This window comes from Rhinatrema bivittatum, chromosome 3 (genome assembly GCF_901001135.1).
Source record: "Rhinatrema bivittatum chromosome 3, aRhiBiv1.1, whole genome shotgun sequence".
Taxonomy (NCBI): domain Eukaryota; kingdom Metazoa; phylum Chordata; class Amphibia; order Gymnophiona; family Rhinatrematidae; genus Rhinatrema; species Rhinatrema bivittatum.
In genome coordinates this window covers 4679697-4703532 of record NC_042617.1, presented here as the reverse complement: position 1 = coordinate 4703532, position 23836 = coordinate 4679697, and the positions used below count along the sequence as shown (strand labels likewise).

At 46.9% G+C, this 23836-nt stretch overlaps 1 protein-coding gene across 5 annotated transcripts in view; it reads left to right on the top strand.

Moving 5' to 3' along the window:
• Positions 1-23836, top strand: part of LOC115086663 (multidrug resistance-associated protein 7-like) — a 174801-nt gene that overhangs the window by 65983 nt on the left and 84982 nt on the right. For all 5 annotated transcript variants that reach the window (XM_029592826.1, XM_029592829.1, XM_029592827.1 and 2 more), the window contains exons 9-10: positions 9814-9912; positions 21222-21411. In XM_029592826.1, coding sequence (XP_029448686.1) covers positions 9814-9912; positions 21222-21411 — 289 coding nt within the window. The remainder of the gene's footprint in view (positions 1-9813; positions 9913-21221; positions 21412-23836) is intronic.

Here is a 23836-nt window from a genome sequence, read left to right as displayed (position 1 = left end):
ATCCCCAGCATTCTGTTTGTGTATGATATATGAACACAAGATGAGGATGCACCATGGAGTGATACAGAGGCATTACTGATATTCTCTGTTTTATTCTCCATTCCTTTCCTAATAATCCCCAGCATTCTGTTTGTGTATGATATATGAACACAAGATGAGGATGCACCATGGAGTGATACAGAGGCATTATGATATTCTCTGTTTTATTCTCTATTTCTTTCCTAATAATCCCCAGCATTCTGTTTGTGTATGATATATGAACACAAGATGAGGAGGCACCATGGAGTGATACAGAGGCATTACGATATTCTCTGTTTTATTCTCCATTCCTTTCCTAATAATCCCCAGCATTCTGTTTGTGTATGATATATGAACACAAGATGAGGATGCACCATGGAGTGATACAGAGGCATTATGATATTCTCTGTTTTATTCTCCATTCCTTTCCTAATAATCCCCAGCATTCTGTTTGTGTATGATATATGAACACAAGATGAGGATGCACCATAGAGCAATACAGAGGCATTAGGATATTCTCTGTTTTATTCTCCATTCCTTTCCTAATAATCCCCAGCATTCTGTTTGTGTATGATATATGAACACAAGATGAGGAGGCACCATGGAGTGATACAGAGACATTATGATATTCTCTGTTTTATTCTCCATTCCTTTCCTAATAATCCCCAGCATTCTGTTTGTGTATGATATATGAACACAAGATGAGGAGGCACCATGGAGTGATACAGAGGCATTATGATATTCTCTGTTTTATTCTCCATTCCTTTCCTAATAATCCCCAGCAATCTGTTTGTGTATGATATATGAACACAAGATGAGGATGCACCATGGAGTGATACAGAGACATTATGATATTCTCTGTTTTATTCTCCATTCCTTTCCTAATAATCCCCAGCATTCTGTTTGTGTATGATATATGAACACAAGATGAGGATGCACCATGGAGTGATACAGAGGCATTATGATATTCTCTGTTTTATTCTCCCTTCCTTTCCTAATAATCCCCAGCATTCTGTTTGTGTATGATATATGAACACAAGATGAGGATGCACCATGGAGTGATACAGAGGCATTATGATATTCTCTGTTTTATTCTCCATTCCTTCCTAATAATCCCCAGCATTCTGTTTGTGTATGATATATGAACACAAGATGAGGATACACCATGGAGTGATACAGAGACATTATGATATTCTCTGTTTTATTCTCCATTCCTTTCCTAATAATCCCCAGCATTCTGTTTGTGTATGATATATGAACACAAGATGAGGTATGCACCATGGAGTGATACAGAGGCATTATGATATTCTCTGTTTTATTCTCCATTCCTTTCCTAATAATCCCCAGCATTCTGTTTGTGTATGATATATGAACACAAGATGAGGATGCACCATGGAGTGATACAGAGACATTATGATATTCTCTGTTTTATTCTCCATTCCTTTCCTAATAATCCCCAGCATTCTGTTTGTGTATGATATATGAACACAAGATGAGGATGCACCATGGAGTGATACAGAGGACATTATGATATTCTCTGTTTTATTCTCCATTCCTTTCCTAATAATCCCTAGCATTCTGTTTGTGTATGATATATGAACACAAGATGAGGATACACCATGGAGTGATACAGAGACATTATGATATTCTCTGTTTTATTCTCCATTCCTTTCCTAATAATCCCCAGCATTCTGTTTGTGTATGATATATGAACACAAGATGAGGTATGCACCATGGAGTGATACAGAGGCATTATGATATTCTCTGTTTTATTCTCCATTCCTTTCCTAATAATCCCCAGCATTCTGTTTGTGTATGATATATGAACACAAGATGAGGATGCACCATGGAGTGATACAGAGACATTATGATATTCTCTGTTTTATTCTCCATTCCTTTCCTAATAATCCCCAGCATTCTGTTTGTGTATGATATATGAACACAAGATGAGGATGCACCATGGAGTGATACAGAGGCATTATGATATTCTCTGTTTTATTCTCCATTCCTTTCCTAATAATCCCTAGCATTCTGTTTGTGTATGATATATGAACACAAGATGAGGATGCACCATGGAGTGATACAGAGGCATTATGATATTCTCTGTTTTATTCTCCATTCCTTTCCTAATAATCCCCAGCACTCTGTTTGTGTATGATATATGAACACAAGATGAGGATGCACCATGGAGTGATACAGAGGCATTATGATATTCTCTGTTTTATTCTCCATTCCTTTCCTAATAATCCCCAGCATTCTGTTTGTGTATGATATATGAAGACAAGATGAGAATGCACCATGGAGTGATACACAGACATTATGATATTCTCTGTTTTATTCTCCAGTCCTTTCCTAATAATCCCCAGCATTCTGTTTGTGTATGATATATGAACACAAGATGAGGATGCACCATGGAGTGATACAGAGGCATTATGATATTCTCTGTTTTATTCTCCATTCCTTTCCTAATAATCCACAGCATTCTGTTTGTGTATGATATATGAACACAAGATGAGGATGCACCATGGAGTGATACAGAGATATTATGATATTCTCTGTTTTATTCTCCATTCCTTTCCTAATAATCCCCAGCATTCTGTTTGTGTATGATATATAAACACAAGATGAGGAGGCACCATGGAGTGATACAGAGGCATTATGATATTCTCTGTTTTATTCTCCATTCCTTTCCTAATAATCCCCAGCATTCTGTTTGTGTATGATATATGAACACAGGATGAGGATGCACCATGGAGTGATACAGAGGCATTATGATATTCTCTGTTTTATTCTCCATTCCTTTCCTAATAATCCCCAGCATTCTGTTTGTGTATGATATATGAACACAAGATGAGGATGCACCATGGAGTGATACAGAGGCATTATGATATTCTCTGTTTTATTCTCCCTTCCTTTCCTAATAATCCCCAGCATTCTGTTTGTGTATGATATATGAACACAAGATGAGGATGCACCATGGAGTGATACAGAGACATTATGATATTCTCTGTTTTATTCTCCATTCCTTTCCTAATAATCCCCAGCATTCTGTTTGTGTATGATATATGAACACAAGATGAGGATGCACCATGGAGTGATACAGAGGCATTATGATATTCTCTGTTTTATTCTCCATTCCTTCCCTAATAATCCCCAGCTTTCTATTTGCTTTCCTGGCTGCTGCTGCACACTGAGCAGAAAGTTTCAATGTATTTTCAATGATGACACCTAGATCCTTTTCCTGACTGGTGACTCCTAATGTGGAACCTTGCATTGTGCAGCTATAGTTTGGGTTTCTCTTCCCCAAGTGCATCACTGTGCACTTGTCCACATTAAATTTCATTTGACATTTGCATGCTCAGTCTCCCAGTTTTGCAATTTCCTCTTCTAATTTCTCACAATCCTCTTGTGATTTGCAACTTTGAATAATTTTGTGTCATCAGCAAATTTGATCACCTCCCTTGTTCCCAATTCCAGGTCATTTATAAATATATTAAAAAGGCAGTGGTCCCAGAACAGATCCCTGGGTCACTCTACTGTTCCCCTTTTTCCATTGGGAAAATTTACCATTTAGCCTTATTCTCTGTTTTCTATCCTTTAACCAGTTGGCAATCCACTATAGGACACTGCCCTCTATCTCATGACTTTCTAATTTCCTAAGAAGTCTCTCATGAGGGACTGTGTCAAATGCTTTCTGGAAATCCAGATACACTATATCAACTGGCTCAGCTTTATCCACAGGTTTATTTACTCCCTCAGAAAAATGTAGCAAATTTGTGAGGCAAGACTTCCCTTTGCTAAATCCATGTTGGCTTTATCTCTTTAAACTATGCTTATCTATTTGTTCAGTGAATTTGTTCTTTATGATAGTTTCTACCATTTTTCCTGGCACAGACATCAGACTCACTGCTCTGTAGTTTCTTGGATCAACCCTTGATCCCTTTTTTAAAATTGTCATTACATTGGCAATCCTCTAGTCTTCAGGGTCCATAGATGATGTTAAAGATAGTTTACAAATTTCCAATAGCAGGTCTGCAATTTCATTTCTCAGTTCTTTCAGCACTCTGGGATATATACCATCTGGTCCAGGTGATTTGCTATTCTTTAGTTTGACAATTTGTCCTACTACGTCTTCCAGATTCACTGAGATTTGTTTCAGTTCCTCTGAATCATCACCTTTGAATATAATTTCTGGCATGGGGATATCTCTGGGCAACAAGCACACAAGAAGGGCAGAGTACAAGGCACATGCATGTAGAGAAAATACAACAGAAATAAATGTGTGGCAAATGGTATACACTGGTCAATACACGTTAGCAAAATAGCACTTTAATTGTAAATACACACATATAAGTGGTACAAATTAAAAAATATATATATCACATTTATTCTGAAAACAGGGACCCCTGTTGTATGGTTATATATCTTACATCTTCCTCAGTGAATACCGAAACAAAGAATTAATTTAGTCTGTCTGCTATGCTTTCTCATCCCTAAGTGATCCTTTTGCCCCTTGATCATCTAATTTCCAGCTGACTTCCTCACAGGCTTTTTACCTGGAATGTACCTTAAAAGGTTTTTGAGTTTTTGCTTCCATGCAAGCTTCTTTTCAAATTCTCTCATTGCCTTCTTTATCAATGCTTTGCATCTGACTTGCCAGTGCTTATGCTGTTTCCTGTTTCCTTTATTCCTTTTTTCATTTCTTGAAAGATGTTCTTTTGGCTATTATAGCCTCTTTCACCTCACCTTTTAATCATGACGGTAGTCGTTTAGCCTTCCTTCCACCTTTCTTAATGCGTGGAATACGTCTGGTCTGGGCTTCCAAGATGGTATTTTTAAACAACGTCCATGCCTGAGCTAAACTCTTAACCTTTTCAGTTGCTGCTTTCAGTTTTTTCCTAACCATTTTCCTCATTTTATCATAGTCACCTTTTTTGAAAGTTAAATGCTGTCATAATAGATTTCTTTTTTTCACTCCCTCCAGTTAAGTCAAATTTGAGGATAATGTGATCACTATTGCCAAGTGACTTCAACACTGGTACCTCTCAGACTGAATCCTGTGTGCCATTAAGGATTAGGGTCTAGTTGGTTCTTGTCCCAGCTGCTCCATGAAGCAGTCATTTATTTCATCTAAGAACTTTACCTCTCTAGCATTTCCTGATGTGACATTCACCCAATCAATACCGGGGTAATTGAAATCACTCATTGTTACTGTGCTGCTGATTTTACTTCCCTAATTTCTTTTAGCATTTCATTGTCTGTCTGCTCATTCTGGCCAGGTGGATGGTAATATACCCCTATTCCCTTTTTCACCTAGAATTTCTATCCATAAAGATTCAGCATTGCATTTTGTTTCCTGCAGAACTTTTATCCTGTTTGACTCAATGCTCTCTCTTACATATACTGCCACCCTCCACCAATTTGATCCATCCTCTCATTTTGATATAATTTGTACCCTGGTATCACAGTGTCCCATTGGTTATCCTCCTCCCACCGGGTCTCTGAAATGCCAATGATATCTACCTCTTCCTCCAGTGCTATACACTCTTAACTCTCCCATCTTATTTTTTAAATTTCTAGTGTTTGCATACAGACATTTCAAAGTATGATTTTTGTTTGTATTTACAACCTGCTCATCAGATGACAGGGATAATTTGGAATCATGTTGCACTTTACTTAAATGCACCTGGACCCCTTAGGTATTTACTGTAACTTGTCTACTGGGATGCCATAATTTCCCTGTTCCCGCTGGGGTAGATTTTCAAACCACGCGATTTGGCGTACTTTTGCTGGCGCATCAGGCGCAAGCAAAAGTACGCGGGATTTTAGTAGATACGTGCGCGCAAGGCTATCGATTTTGTATAGCCGGCGCGCGCCGAGCCGCGCAGCCTATCCCCGTTCCCTCCAAGGCCGCTCTGAAATCGGAGCGGCCTCGGAGGGAACTTTCTTTTGCCCTTCCCTCACCTTCCCCTCCCTTCCCCTACCTAACCCACCCGCCCGGCCCTGTCTAAACCCCCCCTTACCTTTGTCGGGGGATTTACGCCTCCCGGAGGGAGACGTAAATCCCCGCGCGCCAGCGGGCCGCTAGCGCGCCGGGACGCAACCTGGGGGCGGGTCCGGAGGGCGCGGCCACGCCCCCGGACCGCCCCGGGCTGTAACCACGCTCCCGGGCCCGCCCCCAAAATGCCCCCCTCAGAAAACCCCGGGACTTACGCGAGTCCTGGGGCTCTGCGCGCGCCGGTAGGCCTATGTAAAATAGGCCTACCGGCGCGCAGGGCCCTGCTCGCCTAAATCCACCCGGATTTAGGCGAGCAGGGCTCTTAAAATCTGCCCCTTAGTATCCTTCAAGGATACATTTCTCCGAACCATGCGCTTCTGAGCGACCGTTGGCTTTCCCCCATCATCTGGTTTAAAAGCTGTGCTATCTCCTGGTTCCTGGTTAAGGTGGAGCCCATCCTTTCAGAAAAGGCTCCCCTTTCCCCAAAATGAAGCCCAGTTCCTAAAAATCTAAAACCCTCTTCCTTGCACCATCGTCTCATCCACGCATTGAGACTCCGGAGCTCTGCCTGGCTCTGGTGACCTGCGCATGGAACAGGGAGCATTTCAGAGAAAGCCACCCTGGAGGTTCTGGATTTAAGCTTTCTACCTAAGAGCCTAAATTTGACTTCCAGAACCTCCCTCCCACATTTTCCTATGTCGTTGGTGCCCACATGTACCACGACAGCCGGCTCCTCCCCAGCACTGTCTAAAATCCTATCTAGGTGACGCGTGAGGTCCGCCACCTTCGCACCAGGTAGGCAAGTTACCAGGCGATCCTCACGCCCACCAGCCACCCTGCTATCTACATTCCTAATAATTGAATCACCAACTATGACGGCCAACCTAACCCTTCCCTCCTGGGCACATGCACCTGGAGACCTATTCTTGGTGTGAAAGGATATTGCATCACCTTGAGGGCAGGTCCTATCTACAGGACTATCTGCTTCCTTCCTTCCAGGTGACCTTTCTCCTCCAAGGCAGCACAGGGGTTACCAGACTGAAGGTGGGACTTCTCCACGGTGTCCCTGAAGGTCTCCTCTCTGTACCTCTCTGTCTCCCTTAGCTCCTCCAGAGATGGGACTCGTTCTCTGAGGGCCAGGAGCTCTTTGCACTTAATGCACGCATACAACCTGTCGCCTACATGTGCCACTCAGTGCAAGAGATTGCAAAGCCTCCCTCTCACTGCTGGACTATCTTTGATGATTTGTCATTGATGTAAAGCTAACCTAAAGTGCTTTTAGTCTATAGATTTATTTTATATGTGTCTGGCATGACCTCCAGCACGATACAGTTAATCTACTCATATCTTCCTAGTTACCCAACTTATCGGGTACAGCAAAGAGCTCCCCTGGTGAGATCCACTGCTCTGAAACTGAAATGCAGTGCGTGTGCCGCACCCAGGATCTGCTGCACACTCACACTCACACTCACACCCGGACGTCAGGATAAGCAGTGATTTATTACTCATGTTAGATTACGCTCCAGCAAGCAATGCAGTAAAGCTTAGGTACAGATAATGCCAAAGACAATAGTAGCAATAACGTAGTACCCCCTTTTCTAATGATTATCAGGGGGGCAGCCCCTCCCATGTCTCTGTTACTTATACCCTTTTTCTCTGCATACAATTTCCCCCCCAGACTTGTCAGATTTAGGCCTTGCAATTCCTTTACAGATTCCTAGTCAGCGTTGCCAAGTCAGATCTGCTTCTGCCTCAAACAATTCACTTCATAGGAGCCTGGATAACCTGACTTCAGGACACAGTGTTTCTTCCTGTTGGAAGGGCAGCATCGCTGAGGGGCCACGTGAAGGCTGTCCTTCATCAGGACTGAGTCTAAACAAGGGCCGCCCTGGCCTTTCTCTGTCACAAGTGGCCATATTGTACGAGATGCTTGAAGAGCAGGTCCTTGCTACAGGAATACTTCCTGCTACTCCAGGGTGATGCTCTCTGACCAGGAGACCTTTCTGATCCAAGGCAGCACCAGGGCTGCTGGTCTGAAGTTGGGAATTGGCTACTCTGTCCCTGAAGGTCTCATCTATATATCTCTCTGTCTGCCTCAGCTCCTCCAGGTCTGCCACTCTAGCCTCCAGAGATCGGACTCGTTCTCTGAGAGCCAGGAGCTCTTTGCATCGCATGCACATGTACAACTTCTCACCGGTGGGTAAAAAGTCATACATGTGACACTCGATGCAAAAGACTGGGAAGCCCCCCTCTTGCCGCTGGACTGCTGCCTTCATCTCAATTTTGTTGAGTTCCTAGTTAAGTTTAGGTTCCTACGGGAATAGGAATGCATACAATTAGAGTCCTTTAAATTTATTGGTGTATTCACTATTAATCTACAAGGGGATGATTAAACTCTCAATATAGGCTGGTGCAAAGTGTGATTTAGAGAAGAGCCTGATTGATTTTTAATGAGAAAGTATCTCTAGCCTATAAATCAAAGTATGAGCTAGGGGTGGGTTGGAGAGAGGGAAAGACAGACATCAGAATTAACTCCCTCTGGTTCTCTTCTGCCTCAAGGGGTGCGGGGCCTCCTGAAGCTGGGGCTGTGCAGTTTGAAGCCTGGATTGCTCACTGTGACCAACTGGGCCTCTATCTCATTAGTTTATAGTGCTCCGACCTCCCCCTCCCCCTTCCCTCTGGACCCTCAGAGTCCTAAAGAATCATTGGTCTATAGTGGGGGGGCAAGGTCATTCTGGAAAATGGTGCTGTTCGGGGCTGTGGGGCTTCCTGGGCCCTTCTGATGGATGGATTTAGCTTTTTTTAGGTAATGGGGTTCAGGAGGGGGTGGGGAAGCCCCCTCTGTAGGGGAGGAGGGACCACTATAGACCAATGAGGTCTTTTTTTAATTTTGGGGTTTGGCAGTTTTGTGTTCTGCAAGGGGCGGTGATTGGGTCGGAGGGGCTATCGTCATGCGATCTCATGCTAATAATTTTATACTTTGCTTGTCTTTGCTGCCTCGAGAGGGGGCTCTGGGGTGAGGAAGGTGGTCATTGGTTTACATTTTGGCCCCCCTTTTATTCTGTAAGGTTTAAATTTAACACAAAAGCATTGGGACCCGCATTAGGGTCTCGGTGCTCCCATGTTAGACTAACGTTTTTCAAGTAGATGCAACTAAAAATAATGGGCTGACAAATTTCTAAGTCAGCTGCATTATTTTACATCAGATTGCCTATGCATGAGCTGCTTTGCATGGATTTGCAAATTCGTGTATGCAAATCTCATGCAAAGCAGCTCATTGTTATAGGGGAGGGAATCTGGGCAGACTTATGCAAAATATCACAGATATTACGTGATACACACTGTGTAATGCGTGTTGTAGCCCTTCTTCAATACCCCGTTAGCCGGTAAGTGCCAATATTCAGGCCTATCCGGTTAACCAGGTAAGTTAGACCGGCCATAGAGCCGGATATAACTTATCTGGCTAAGTAGTGTCGAATATGGGGATATTTAGAAGCGTAACCGTACTGCTGAATATTCCATGTAAGTTAGCTGGATAAGTTGTTTGCTCCTTTGTATGTGCGACAGAGGTGCATGCCGCTCCAGCATCGCCACAGTCCGGTGGTGGAAAAAGGAGGATATGGAAGGAGTAATGCTGAAGCTGTACACTGGACAAAAGGGCTGAACGTAACATGCCAGAAACAGAATTGGCCTCAGATGTCCTGGGCTTTGGAAGGGTTTTTAAAAATCTTTTTCTATTTACGTGTAAGACAGTTTCCTTAGTAAAACCAACTCTAGCTCTTCTTTTTAATCTTCAGATCTTTCCAGCAGGCGACCAGACATTGGTGGGGGAAAACGGAGTGACCCTCAGTGGGGGACAGAGGGCTCGGGTAGCCCTGGCGAGGGCTGTTTACCAGGTGAGTGGAACACAAGCACGTTTTCCTCCGTTGACGAGCAGGGCTGACTAAGTCATCCAGCGGCACTGAATGGACCCTCCTCTCCAAGCTCAGCAAAGGTTTACTGAGCACGCGCGATGCCTCGTCAGCCCCTCAGTCCGACTTTGTCCGAGCTCTCGCACAGATCTGTAACACGCTTTCTTGAAAATGTTTTCTGTTTGCTTTGTTTCAGTTCCTTTTCCCAATTCTTGCTGTCTTGGCAGCCCCTCAACAGCACTTTCAAGTATGACCAAAAAAAAATGTCTTATTTTCTTCTTCCACGATGTTTGGAGAGAAGTCCAAGAAGAAACCCATCAGCAGCAGCTTCACATCCTGGCGCTGCAGTCATGGGACGCCAATCACCAATACCTGAATCATTATAGGGCAAACCTATAATTGTGCTTGGATGTCTTCAAGGGCCAACAATTGCAGGCCTAGAGGATGCAGGATTTCCAAAGAGCCCTCACGGAAAGAGTCCGGTCATAGGAATTGTTCCTCCTCTCCGAACGAAGCCTCCTCAGGCTCTCGCTGTGTGATGTGCACTCTGCAGGAAAAGCTCCCCTTCCTGTATTTATTTATTTAATACATTTTATATACCGTCATTCGTGTTTACATCACAACGGTTCACAAAGAAAAGTTACATCAAAGATATAAAACAGGGACATCATCATGAGGTATACAATTGTACATTATTAGTCTAAAAAACAAGATAGCGCAGCTTAAAAGGAAATAGACATCACAAGAAAAAGGGGGGATATATTTTCTGGCCACTTGATGTTAATAATCTTTCTTAAGGTGGTCCGAGTAAGCTAGCTCAAAGAGCCAAGTCTTTAGGTCCTTTTTACATTTTTGTATCTCTGTTTCTAGTCTTAGCTCTATAGGCCTAGTGTTCCAGAAACTCGGTCCTGTAATAGAAATAACTCTGTCTTGAACTAGGGCCAGATGTGCCATATTAACTGAAGGGACATGTTAGCAGATCTCAGTGACCTATGTGGAGTATATAAGCGAATTGAGAAGTTCAACCAGTCTGTTTTCTGTCCATGGATTGCCTTATGAAGGACACAACAGGTTTTGTACCATGTTCTCTGTGTGATAAGGAGCCAATGTAGATTTATCAAAATTGGTGTAATATATTCTCGTTTCTTACAATTGGTTAGGACTCTAGCCATGGAGTTTTGCAAGACCTGAAGTGGCTGTAAAGTGGATTGTGGGAGGGCATTGCAGTAGTCCAATGAGGAAAATATGAGAGCCTGTAGCACTGAGCGGAAATCATTAAATTCTAGTAGTTGTTTTAGTCGTCTGAGCACTAGCAATTTGTAATAACCTTCTCTTAATTTTGAGGAGATATACTTTTTAAAGTTCAATTCACAGTCGATAGTTATTCCTAGATCTCTGACTGTTTCTGCAAGTTCTAGTTTAATGTTCTTGTTATGATTCCTGCCCGCAGAGCTATTTCCCGTGAGCAGGCCTCTTACCTCCTGTACTGCTTGTTACCAACGTGACATGGAGCCGCCGAAGTTCTTCGCGGCAGGAGCCGCAGTCAGCTTGTCTTCTTCACCGCGGCAAGCCGCGGACTGGGGTGCCTCTCCGACACGGCAGGCCCTGCCTCTGTGTTTCAATGAGGCTGGGGCCGCCACCGACGTCTTTCCGTCTTCGCGGCCCGGAGGCCACAGTCCCCAGTCTCTCCTGGTGGCCAGAGCCGCCTCCGATCCCTCCAGCAGCGGAGGGAGCTGCGGCCGACGACGGGGCTTACCCTGCGGCCCAGCTCTGCTCTCCAGCGATGCAGCGGCAAGCATGACCGCTGTCCTCGGTGCTGGACTTCCTGTTCCTAAGGTGCGGGCCACGCCTCTTCACTAAACTTAAAGGGCCCACAGCCGGATATGCCCCGGGCCCCACCTGATGATGTCTTCCTGTCTCAGTCCTATAAGAGGGCTTCACCTTCAGTCCTGCTTTGCCTTGCATTGGAGTTTCCTGCTCCTGAAAGTCTCATCTTCCAGCGCTCCGTCAGATCTTTGTTCTTCATTGGAGCTCCATGTCTCATCTTGCTTCCTGAGTCTTCGTCTTCATGCTTTCTTGATGTTCCATGTCTTCAAGTTCTGAGGTTCCCAGTCCAGGCTTCCTGATGTTCCAGGCTTCCTGATGTTCCAGGCTTCCTGATGTTTTGAGGTTCCGTTCCTCTTTCGTTTGTCCCGAGTCCTCTTGACCCTCCAGCTCCTTTGGTTCTCCAGATGACACCTTGTTGGGGTAAATCCATCTCATCGGTTCCTCTTCTCGTCATTGGAGGTTCGTCTCAGCTGGATTCCCTTCCTGCACTAGTTCCGTTCTCTGAGTGGTCCGTGACCAGCCTCTTCAGGTTCTGTAGGGCGCGCTACAGGGACAGGGTGGTCTGTGACCAGCCCATTGGGTCTGCCTGTGTCGGTGGGTGGTGTAGGGTGCCCTGAGAGACAGTGCCAATGGCCGAACCTTCCAAGCGTCTTGTCTCGTCCAGAGTCTGCCAAGTTCCACGCCTTGTCTAGAGTCTTCCAAGTTCCTCGCCTCATCCAGAGTCTTCCAAGCTCCTCGTCCACATCCAGAGTCTTCTGGTCCATGTCTTGAGTCTTCTGTGTCACAAGGACTCCATCTGCCTGCATCCTCAGTCCGGCCTGCTGCTTCTTGCCGATACCCAGCAGCAGGTCCGAAAGGGCTGGGAACAGTTGGAGGACTTTTCACTAACCAAAATAGTGTTGTTGGTCTTCCAGAAGCATGCAGGTCCAGCAGAGGGTCAGACTTTGTCTTCACCCATGCTGGGACATGCCCCGCCAACCCTCGGTGCTGTCTTGGAGTCTTCTGGGGTCGTGCCGAGGCCCAAGGGCACACAATCCCCTCAAATGGGATCACTCTCCTAGCGGTCCCTAACACAACAGTTCTTTGACATATTTAATGTATTGTTTGAGTTCTTTTTTTTGTTTTCTATCCAGAAGTATGATCTCATTTTTTTCCATATTTAGTGCAAGCTTCAAATGGCCAAGAAGTTGTTTAATTGAGGACAGATATATAGTGATTAGTTTGAAAGTTTGTTCTAGTGTGTTGGTGATAGGGACGAGTATCTGTATATCGTCGGCATAAATATAGAAATTCAGGCTAAGGCCAGCCAGAAGATGACAAATTGGCAATAAGTACATGTTGAACAAGGTTGCTGACAAAACAGAGCCTTGGGGTACACCGGTACAAAAGTACTTAGTGTTGTGGTCTCGGGCCGTGCCCCAGTCCCTCCTCCTACCTCGGGGACGGTCAGGGCCGCTGCGGCGTTCCTTCGGCCTGTACAGGCCTGCATGGCTCCTCTCCATGGCCTCCCTGCTCGAGGGAGACGTCACCGATGCTCCGGGGCTGGCCCTGCCTCTTAGGCGGGCGCGCGCGCGTGCAGGGGTTCCACTCTTAAATGGGCCAGCGTGGGAAAGGGTAGCACCATCCCAGGATGACTCAGACGTTTTCAGGGTATTTAAACCCTGCATCTAGCTCCAATCCTTGCCTTGCAACGAGATTCACTCGCCTTAGTCTCTAGGTGCAGTTCTGACTTTGGCTTGTTCCTGACTTCTGACTTCGGCTTGATCCTTGGCTTCAGGCTTTGGCCCGACCCTCTGTGTCCTGCGCTTCCATCCAGGAGGCGTCACCTAAGTCCAAGCGGCTCGGGTCCTCAAGGGCTCCTCCTGGGGAGATCTTGGGCTTCCAGTGGTGAAGCTCCAGTCGGCCTCCTCGTACCAGCTTCCTCATCTTCACTCCAGGACGTCTCTCTAGCTACTGCCCACAAGAGACCATTAGTAAGTCCAAGCGGCTCTGATTCTCACGGGCTCCTCCTGGGGGGATCTTGGGCTTCCAGTGGTGAAGATCCATCAGGTCTCCTGCCTCGGGCTGCCTACTGGTTGCAACCTTCACTGTGGGCCTTCCCACAGTGCGTCACCATCTGTTTCAGCCGGCTCAAGGGTCCACAAACTCAACAGTTTAACAGTTTGCAAGGCCATGGACCCGGCGGACCTTGCTGGCCTCCAGGCCATTCCTGGCATCGCCCAGCGACTACAACAACAACAACAACATTGTCTGGATGTCCTGACGGCCACTGTGGAAAGACTGACAACCTGAATGGACGCCACGCCTCCATTACCAAGGCGGGTGCCTGCTCAGATGCCTAGCCTTGAACCGGTGACTACCACGCAGCTGCCACCCCCTTCCCGGTATTCAGGGGACGCTAAGCAGTGCTGTGGTTTTCTCAACCAATGCTTTGTTCGTTTCACCCTGCTTCCGTCGCAATTTCCGTCTGACAGACAAGACCAGCTACATCATTTCCCTGTTGGAAGGCCGGGCTCTTGTCTGGGCTTCGCCATTGTGAGAACGTAAAGACCCCATCTTGGGGGACCTGGAGCAATTTGTGGCTACCTTTAGACAAATTTTCGATGAACATGCTCGCAAGTCCACGGCAGCTACGGAACTACTATGCTTATGTCAAGGTACTCAGTCACTTGCCGAGTATGCGGTCGAATTCCGCACCCTGGCCACGGAGCTAGACTGGAGAGAGGACAGCCTCCACGGGATTTTCTTGGAAGGACTGTCTCCTCATTTCAGAGAAGAACTAGCGGCAAGAGAGCTTACCAACGATTTGGATTCTATGATTGATCTGGCAGGAAGGATCAACCGTCGACTTCAGCTACGTAGCCACAAGGGGAGACCTACTCGGAGACTGACTAATGTGGCTCCTGCTTCTTTACGGCCGATAGTGTCTTCCCCGAAACCCTCCGGCAACCAAGCGCCAGAACCCATGCAACTGAGACGAGGTACTCTCTCTCCGGAGGAGAGAAGTCACCGACGCTTCTTGGGCCTTTGTTTGTACTGCGGCAACAAGGGACATTTCCTGGTTCAATGTAGTGAATGGCTGGGAAACACCAGGTCCTAGGTCTCATCGGGGAGCTGACCCTAGGAGAAGCGAATATCACTCCTCAATGCACCATACCCGTGACCTTAGAATATCTTGGTGGTTTGTTCGCTACCTTGGCCTTGCTGGACTCCGGAGCCAGAGGGAACTTTATTCTCCATGATCTAGTCCAGCAATTGCAGCTAGGTGTTCAACCACTTCACCCACCGCTCCGAGTTTCCTCCATCCAGGAAACCCTTCTTCCGGGAAGCATTTCCACCAGCACCAAGCCATTAACGCTCTGCATGGGTGTCCTCCATACGGAGGAGATATTCCTTATTCTGGAAAGGTCTATTCACCCGGTTGTATTGGGTCTGGCTTCAAAAGCATTCTCTGGTGATAAACTGGGAAACTCTTCAAATTGCATCCTGGAGCACCTCCTGTTTCAACTCCTGCCTAGTCACTATCTCGCGATCCGATGTTCCGCTCCTTACCACACCCCTCGCTATACCTGAACCTTACCAGGACTACTTGGACGTATTTTCCAAGGAAAAAGCCGAACTTCTCCCAAAACACCGACCCTTCGATTGCTCTATTGACCTGATGCCAGGTACCACGCCCCCGAGGGGGCGAGTGTACCCTTTATCTCTCCCAGAGAACAAGGCTATGTCTAGCTACATACAAGAAAACCTGGATCGAAGCTTCATCCGACCCTCCAAATTCCCGACTGTAGCCGGCTTCTTTTTTGTGGCTAAGAAAGATGGATCTCTCAGGCCTTGTATCGATTATCGTGGCCTGAACGCCATAACCAAACGTGACAGGTACCCATTACCGCTTATTCCGGAACTCCTAGACCATCTGCAAGGAGCCCAAATCTTCTCCAAATTGGATCTTCGGGGGGCCTACAACCTTGTAAGGATACGACCCGGCGATGAGTGGAAAACCGCCTTCAACATGAGAGATGGGCACTACGAATATCTGGTCATGCCTTTCAGTTTGTGTAATGCCCCGGTGGTTTTCAAAACCTCATGAATGAGGTACTGAGGGATATGTTGCATATGTTGGTAATCGTATATTTAGATGATGTCCTGATCTACTTCAAGGATTTGGCCACACAGTATACATGTTCAACAGGTCTTACAGAAGCTAAGAGAACCGCATATTTGCCATTTCTTGGGTACATCGTCTCCTCTACTGGTTTCTGTATGGACCCAGATAAGGTGGCAGCTATTAAGGATTCATTTAGCTGGGCTACTTGATGTTCACCCTGAATCCTAAAGATGCCTGTACTTATATCCTAATTCATAATTCGCACTGGAGATACCTGAGATTCATAGTGGAGGATACTGATTACCATTACAAGGTCCTTCCTTTTGACCCATCTGCAGCTCCAAAGGTATTCACCAAGTGCTTGGCCGTGGTAGTGGCACACATAAGCCAGATGGGAGTCTGTGTCTTCTCCTACCTGGACATTTGATTCGTGATGGGTTCCTCCCAGTCAGATGTTCTGGATTCCCTGTTAAAAAAAAATAAAAAAAATCTGACTCATTCAGTCTCTAGGTTTTCTGATAACTTTGCCAAAGTGAGCTTCACATCTGTCCAGAGAATTTAGTACATAGGAATATGAATAGATTTAGTTCAGAAGCAAATGTTCTTCCTAAGCCAAAGCACTTTAGTGCTAAGGGAGCTATTAAAGACCTCCTGCAGTGGAATCAAACTTGAGAAAGATCCGTCCTAGTCCTGGGACACACAGTAGCAGCATTTTTTGTCATCACGTTGACTCGGTTGCATACGAGAGACATACAATGGGGCCTGTGTCAGTGGGACTAGTTACAACAATCATTGACCCACCACATCAAGATATCATCTGGAATGAAGAAGACATCTCTTTGATGATGGTTGAAACTATTGGTTCCAGAGGTGGGGGCTCTCCATACAGATTCCATCTTATCAAGTGACGCTGTCCACTGATGCCTCCATCAGGAAGAGGGGGGCTGAATGTGTGGCTTGAACCTAAGGACATGGTCCTTAGCAGAGAGTCATTTTCAGAACAACCTGTGGAGCTACATGAAAGCTTTCTCTCACCTTATAGTGGGAAGGAGAATCTTGATTCAAAAATCAAGTTGCCATGTTCTGCATAAACAAGCAGGGATGGCACAGGCTCCATTGTCAATAAATTCTCAGGACCTGGGATGGGCTATCCACAACAGAGCTCATCTACAAGTGACATACTTTCTAGAAGCTCAAAAAACTTTGGTGGATCATCTCAGTTGAGTCCTACTTCTTCACGAATGGTCGCTGGATCAACAGGCGGTAGACAGTCTGTTCGACCTTTGGGATCAGCCAACAATGGAATTGTTTTCCACCGAGAGCAGCAGAAAAGTCAGAAAGCTCTGCTCCATGCTTCCAAGAAGATTCAGCTCAGCTCCTGATGATTTCTACTATGTTAGGTGTTGTGATACTGCTTGCGGGCCAAGCCACAAGCAGCCTCTCACCTTTCTCCAGCAAGCTGCTGCGTTCTGACATGGCTAGGAAGCTGCTGAGACACCTGCCGCTGACCTTCCGCACCTGCGGCAGTCACGGCCTGGACTGCCGTGCAGCCGACCTCCCAAGAGACCAGGAGGCTGCTCCCAGTCCTGTTATCCCTCGCGGCAGGGAGCTGCGAGTCAGCCGGGGTCTTCGCACGGCAGGGAGGCCGCCCCTACCATTGCCTGCTTCCATCAGCTGTTTCTGCTTCCTGCCTGCCTCTAGGCACCGGCGCGCACCTCTTCACCTCATTTAAGGGGCCCGCGGCCGGATATGCCCCGGTCCCCACCTGATAACATCATCCTGAGCATCTTCTGGCTAGCTCTATAAAAGGCTTCATCTTCAGTCCACTCTTTGCCTTGCATCGGAGTTCTTCGCTCCTGGAAGTCCCGTCTTCCAGCGCTCCGCCAGGTCTTCATATCTTCATTGAAGCTTCATGTCCTGTTTTGATTCCTGAGTCTTCATTGTTTGTCCTGATGTTTCGTGATCCTGTCCTGATGCCCGTGATCCAGTCTTCATGTTCCTGCTGTTCTGTGATCCAGTCCTGATGTTCTGTGATGATCCTGCCTTGATGTCCCGAGACCTTGGTTCCTTGTCGCCACTTTTCCTGGCGTGCCATGTCGTGGCACAGACCTGCCTTCTCGTCCACAGCACAAGTCTCTGGAGGGTCATCCTGCCCGAAGGCAAGTCTCTTGAATCTTCCTGTTTGAAGCCAAGTCTTGTCTTGGTCCTCCCTCCTGAATCTCGTTCTGGCCCTCAGATTCCCTTGTGGCTGCTCCATCCATGCCTAAGACTCTGAACCTGCTTCGCTCCAGCGTGGTCCATGACCAGCCATGGGCGGCTGTGTAGGGCGCGTCTCTGTGCAGGCTTCTTCTGAATGTTCGCCATGTTCCAGCTTCAACTTTCACGTATCCATCTGGAGTCTGCCTCGCATCAAGCGTGGTCCGCGATCAGCCCCGTGGGTCTGTCCTGTGGTGGGCTGTGTAGGGCCTGCTGCGTCGTAGCCTCAACCTAGTCCTCTATCCTGAACGTCCTTATTTTGAGTACTCTTCTGAGTCTCCCTAGCACCTAGAGTTCCAAGTTCCTCGTCTGAGCCGTCCATGTTCCAAGGCCTTCGTCTGCCCATGTCCTCCATCCGGCCTACCACTTATTGCAGTTACCCAGCGCCAGGTCTGAAAGGGCTTGGAATGGTCGGAGGACCATTCAAAGACCACCATTGCATTGTTGGTCTTCCTGAAGCTTGCAGGTCTGGTGGAGAGTTCGAACCTTCAGTTCCCACTCATGCTTGGACAAGTCTCTCCTGCCTCAGTACCGCCTTGGAGCCCTCTGGGGTTGTGCCGTGGCCCAAGGACTCCCATTCCCCTCAGATGGGACTGTTCTCCTAGTGCTCCCTAACATTAGGAGGCAGATCTTCTATATCAGTGTTTCCCAACCAGTGTGCCATAAGACTTGATCAGATGTGCAATGGAAAAGTCAGCATTGTCTGCTGGTCAGATCCAGATCAGCTCTGCTCTCAGCACCTCTAGCCGTTCTTTTGACCATACAACTCCTCCATGTTCCCCTATGGAGGTTGGTGTGTCACACAGCATTTTGTTAACATAAGTGTGCCTTGGACTTGAAAAGGTTGGGAAATATTATTCTATATGCCTATCCTGCAAAGACAGTCCAGAACGTTTTGTGCAACCTGTTCACCCAATACTCTCCTCTCCACTGGTAGGGCCAGGCTGCTTTTTCTGCAAATTGCTCCATTGTGCAAACATCTGTTTGGGACTCCCGACATGTCATGGTCAATTCAACCCTGCTTGTCAATGGAGAAAGCAAGTTTGCTTACCTGTAAACAAGGTTCTCCCTAGACAGAAGGATGAATTAGCCATGCTTAGTCCCACCCTTCTCCCTGGACAGTCAGCTACCTTGCTAAAGCTTGCTAAGCTCTGAAATTGATTGAAGGACTCACAATCATTTGTGTAGGGGAGGCATTGCTTTTTCTGGACATTGAGGAATGGGCTAATTTGGTGCCGTCGGATGATGTCACTCCCATGTGTCATGGCTAATTCATCCTGCTGCCTAAGGAGAACCCTGTTTACAGGCAAGCAAATTTGCTATATTGTATCATCCACTCAGACAAATGTTTTATCATGGACTGGACCTCTCTGTCCTCTACCTCACATTCAATGTACCACTGAATGGACCCCTTAACTTAACTTGCAAGTGTAACTTGGAATGCACATGTACATTATATCTAATGGTGGAGGAGGGTTTGTTGTGGGGACTCAAAGATCCTACAGTCCCAGTGTCTCCAAACAGGAAGCACTGTAGAGAATGGTGCAAGAGCACTGGGTATGGGGGAGCTCACAGCTCCTGCAGTCCCATCCTCTGGAAGTGCTCTGGATGCTGCTTCCTTCCCTTGATTCCTGGGTAGATCCTGTGACACTGCAGGGCTGGAAGTGCTCTGGATGCTGCTTCCTTCCCTTGATCCCTGGGTAGATCCTGTTAGGGATGTGAATCGTTTTTTGACGATTTAAAATATCGTCCGATATATTTTAAATCATCAAAAATCGTTAGGGCCACGATACAATACCAATTCCCCCGATTTATCATTAAAAAATCGTAAATCGGGAGAAGGGGGAGGGCAGGAAAACCGGCACACTAAAACCCCCTAAAACCCACCCCCGACCCTTTAAATTAAATCCCCCCCCCTCCCGAACCCCCCCCAAATGCTTTAAATTACCTGGGGATCCAGCGGTGGTCCAGAACGGCGCCGGTCCGGAACGGCCCCCTCAATTGAATCCTTTTGTCTTCAGCCGGCGCCATTTTGCAAAATGGCCACCGCAAAATGGCGGCGGCCATAGACAAAAACGATTCGACGCAGGAGGTCGTTCCGGACCCCCGCTGGACTTTTGGCAAGTCTTGTGGGGGTCAGGAGGCCCCCCCAAGCTGGCCAAATGTTTCTGGGAGTCCAGCGGGGTTCAGGAAGCGATTTCTTGCCGCGAATCATTTTCCGTACGGAAAATGGCGCCGGCAGGAGATTGACTGCAGGAGGTCGTTCAGCGGGGGTTCCGGACCGCCGCTGAACGACCTCCTGCAGTCGATCTCCTGCCGGCGCCATTTTCCGTACGGAAAACGATTCGCGGCAAGAAATCGCTTCCTGAACCCCGCTGGACTCCCAGAAACTTTTGGCCAGCTTGGGGGGGCCTCCTGACCCCCACAAGACTTGCCAAAAGTCCAGCGGGGGTCCGGAACGACCTCCTGCGTCGAATCGTTTTTGTCTATGGCCGCCGCCATTTTGTGGCGGCCATTTTGCAAAATGGCGCCGGCTGAAGACAAAAGGATTCAATTGAGGGGGCCGTTCCGGACCGCCGCCGTTCTGGACCACCGCTGGATCCCCAGGTAATTTAAAGCATTGGGGGGGGGGTTCGGGAGGGTGGGGGATTTAATTTAAAGGGTCGGGGGTGGGTTTTAGGGGGTTGGCTCACGATTTTAACGATTTTTCACGATATTTTTAAAACCCAAACGGCAACAATACGATTCCCTCCCCCTCCCAGCCGAAATCGATCGTTAAGACGATCGAGGACACGATTCACATCTCTAGATCCTGTGGCTCTGCAAGGCTGGAAGTGCTCTGGATCCTGCTTCCTTCCCTTGATCCCTGGGTAGATCCTGTGACTCTGCAGGGCTGGAAGTGCTCTGGATCCTGCTTCCTTCCCTTGATCCCTGGGTAGATCCTGTGACTCTGCAGGGCTGGAAGTGCTCTGGATCCTGCTTCCTTCCCTTGATCCCTGGGTAGATCCTGTGATACTGCAGGACTGGAAGTGCTCTGGATCCTGCTTCCTTCCCTTGATCCCTAAGTGGATCCTGTGATGCTGTAATTTTTCTGTCTTCTCAGAATAAAGAAATATACCTTCTTGATGACCCACTAGCAGCCGTCGATGCTGATGTTGCCAGTCACATCATGGAGAAATGCATTTTGGGAATTCTCGGACAGAAGACCAGAATCCTTTGCACCCACAGGCTTGAGGTGTTGGACAAAGCGGACCTCTTGGTGCTGATGGATGAAGGGAAGATTGTGCAGACAGGTAGCGTCTCTCCTTTCAGCTGAGGATGGGTGACTGATGTTTTCACTGAAAAGCTAGGAAAAAAGACAAGGTGAACCTAAAATGCAATTATTTCCCCCAAACTATAAAAATAAGTGAAAAGCCACCTCATTTGTGTGTTCACTACCATACGTAATGAAGGAACAATGTGTCAAAAAAATTAATCCTCACTAAACCGTGAAAAACACTAAAAAATGTAATCTATTATTCAAAAACCTAAACTAGTATCAAGCTTTAAAAATAATAATAAATATTATTTATTCATGATTAAGTCCTTACAGAAGGGCATAGAAAGGCCAGAACGTGGATATGCATCAGTTGTAGCAAGATTGTTAAGAGTGTTAATTAAAAAAAAACTCCGTCAGAGCACTTGCTTCACCAGTCAAGGAGCTGTCTTTCCGGGGGGGGGGGTGTATAAGACTACAACTTTAAATCAGTACACATACGCACATACAGAGCAAGATCCAGAACAGAACTGACCATAGTTCAAAGTGGTTTCAGTCCTGGACCTCAAGCGAATGGTGGATGAAATCAGCCGACCACATAAGCTTCTGTCTCTCTTAAAGGCAAACTCTGGAAGCTGATGAAAATCCTCAGGTTGCAATTTTGCAAAACAATATTCTTAATCAGATGTGAGCAAGGCAGAAAAGGAAATGCACAAACAAATCAAGCTAAGGGTGACTTTGGAGATCCACACAATAGCTACACTTTTTAATTTGGACTCCAGTTTGTTTGTATCTGTTATACTGGGTTTAACCTGCCCAGGGGATGTCGGGCATTTAGAGCACTGTGAGGGAGTATACCGAAAACTTCCAAAAACTACCTTAAGGGACCATCCATTAAGATCTAGCCGGGTCTTCCTAAAGAATCAGCCCTGCAAGGGATTCTGGTCCCAGGGAGGATCCCTTCAGCCTAACATAAGCTGGCAGGGCCCAGAAGCCTTAGAGAAGCCCCAGGGAGCAGGCAGAAACCAGGAATATGCTAAGACCCTGCTATGTGTGATACCCAGTATTTGTGACATACCTGAATTTCAAGGTGAGCTACCTAATTTGTTTGCTTTGCACTGCATTTTGTTTTGACTATAAAAGAAACTACACTTAAAAAACAGCCGGAGTCTGCCTCCGTTATTCTCTGGCTGTTTCCGAGCTGCTTCCGCTCGAGTTACCACATATGGTGGCAGCAGTGGGATCTCTTGCCTAAGTGGAAAGCACAGCCAAGACCTCACAGCCACAGCAAAAAAGCAGAGTTTTTTTTCTTTTCCCTGGGTCTCTCAGTTCCACTCATCGAGCTTTTGCACAATAGGCCAAGGGGGCTATCCCCACCTGTATAGTCAGGGGTCAAACAGTGAGTAATGGCCAGACAGGTCAGCAATTTTTTTTTTCCCCAATCTCCTATCCGCATAGTTGGAGGCAGCTCGGTAAGCAGTGGAAATAGAGCAAGTGATCCAGGTCCTTGCTACACCAGAAGCCTACCGATAGCGATTTTGGCAGGGATTCTTCAGGCTGGAGAAAATCCATGGAATATATTTCACAGGATTAAAGATGTTGCTTGAAAGTGGTTGCAACTGGAAGGGAAAAATGGGCTGGAGGTAGCCGAGACAGTTCTGCTGGAACAATTCCTGGACATCCTCGACTGGCCCATGCAGCAATGGGTTTGCTGACACCCAAGCTTTACGGTTGATAAGGCTCTGGAAATAGCAGAGGCCTATTATCAGGCCCAGACCATGCCCAAGGTGCCACGATTCCAGGAGAAGCCCTTTGATCCAGTTAGAAGATGTCTGAGTCCTAAGACTCAGAGGTTTTGACCATCAGTGGCACCAGCCTGGCCAAACTTGTCACTTCACCTGCAAACCCTAGTTGGACCGCCATGTTTCAGCTGTGGAGAAAGGTGCCATTTCTCCAGAGATTGTCCCCACAAGGGAAAGGAGCCATAGACGTTTCAGTGTACGTAGAAGGCATTCCAACCCAAGCATTAGTGGACTCTGGGAGTGTGAAAAGATTTGTTTGAAGAGAGTTGGTGAAGCGAGTCCAGATTGACTATGACCGAGTAGTAAACCTGGCATGCATCCATGGGGTCCATCAACAGTGTCCCACGAGCCAAGTGCAACTTAAGACCCTGGCCAGCCAAGACAAAACTGAGGTGGGGTTCTTCCTTGGCTACCCTACCCCATGATCCAAACTTCAAGAGTCTCTGGAACCAGCTCACAATGGATTTGTCCGGCTACAACCATGAAGAGTTGGACTTTCTAGAACTCTTTCCCTTAGAGGACACTGATCTCTTTCTTAAAGACTCTAAGACTCCTAAGTCCTAGAGGAAACACCGACAAGACAGATACACCTATGCTGATAATTTAGAGGCAGCCAGGGAAGAGGGTTTGGAGTTGGGGGAAGAACAAGCACCTATCCAG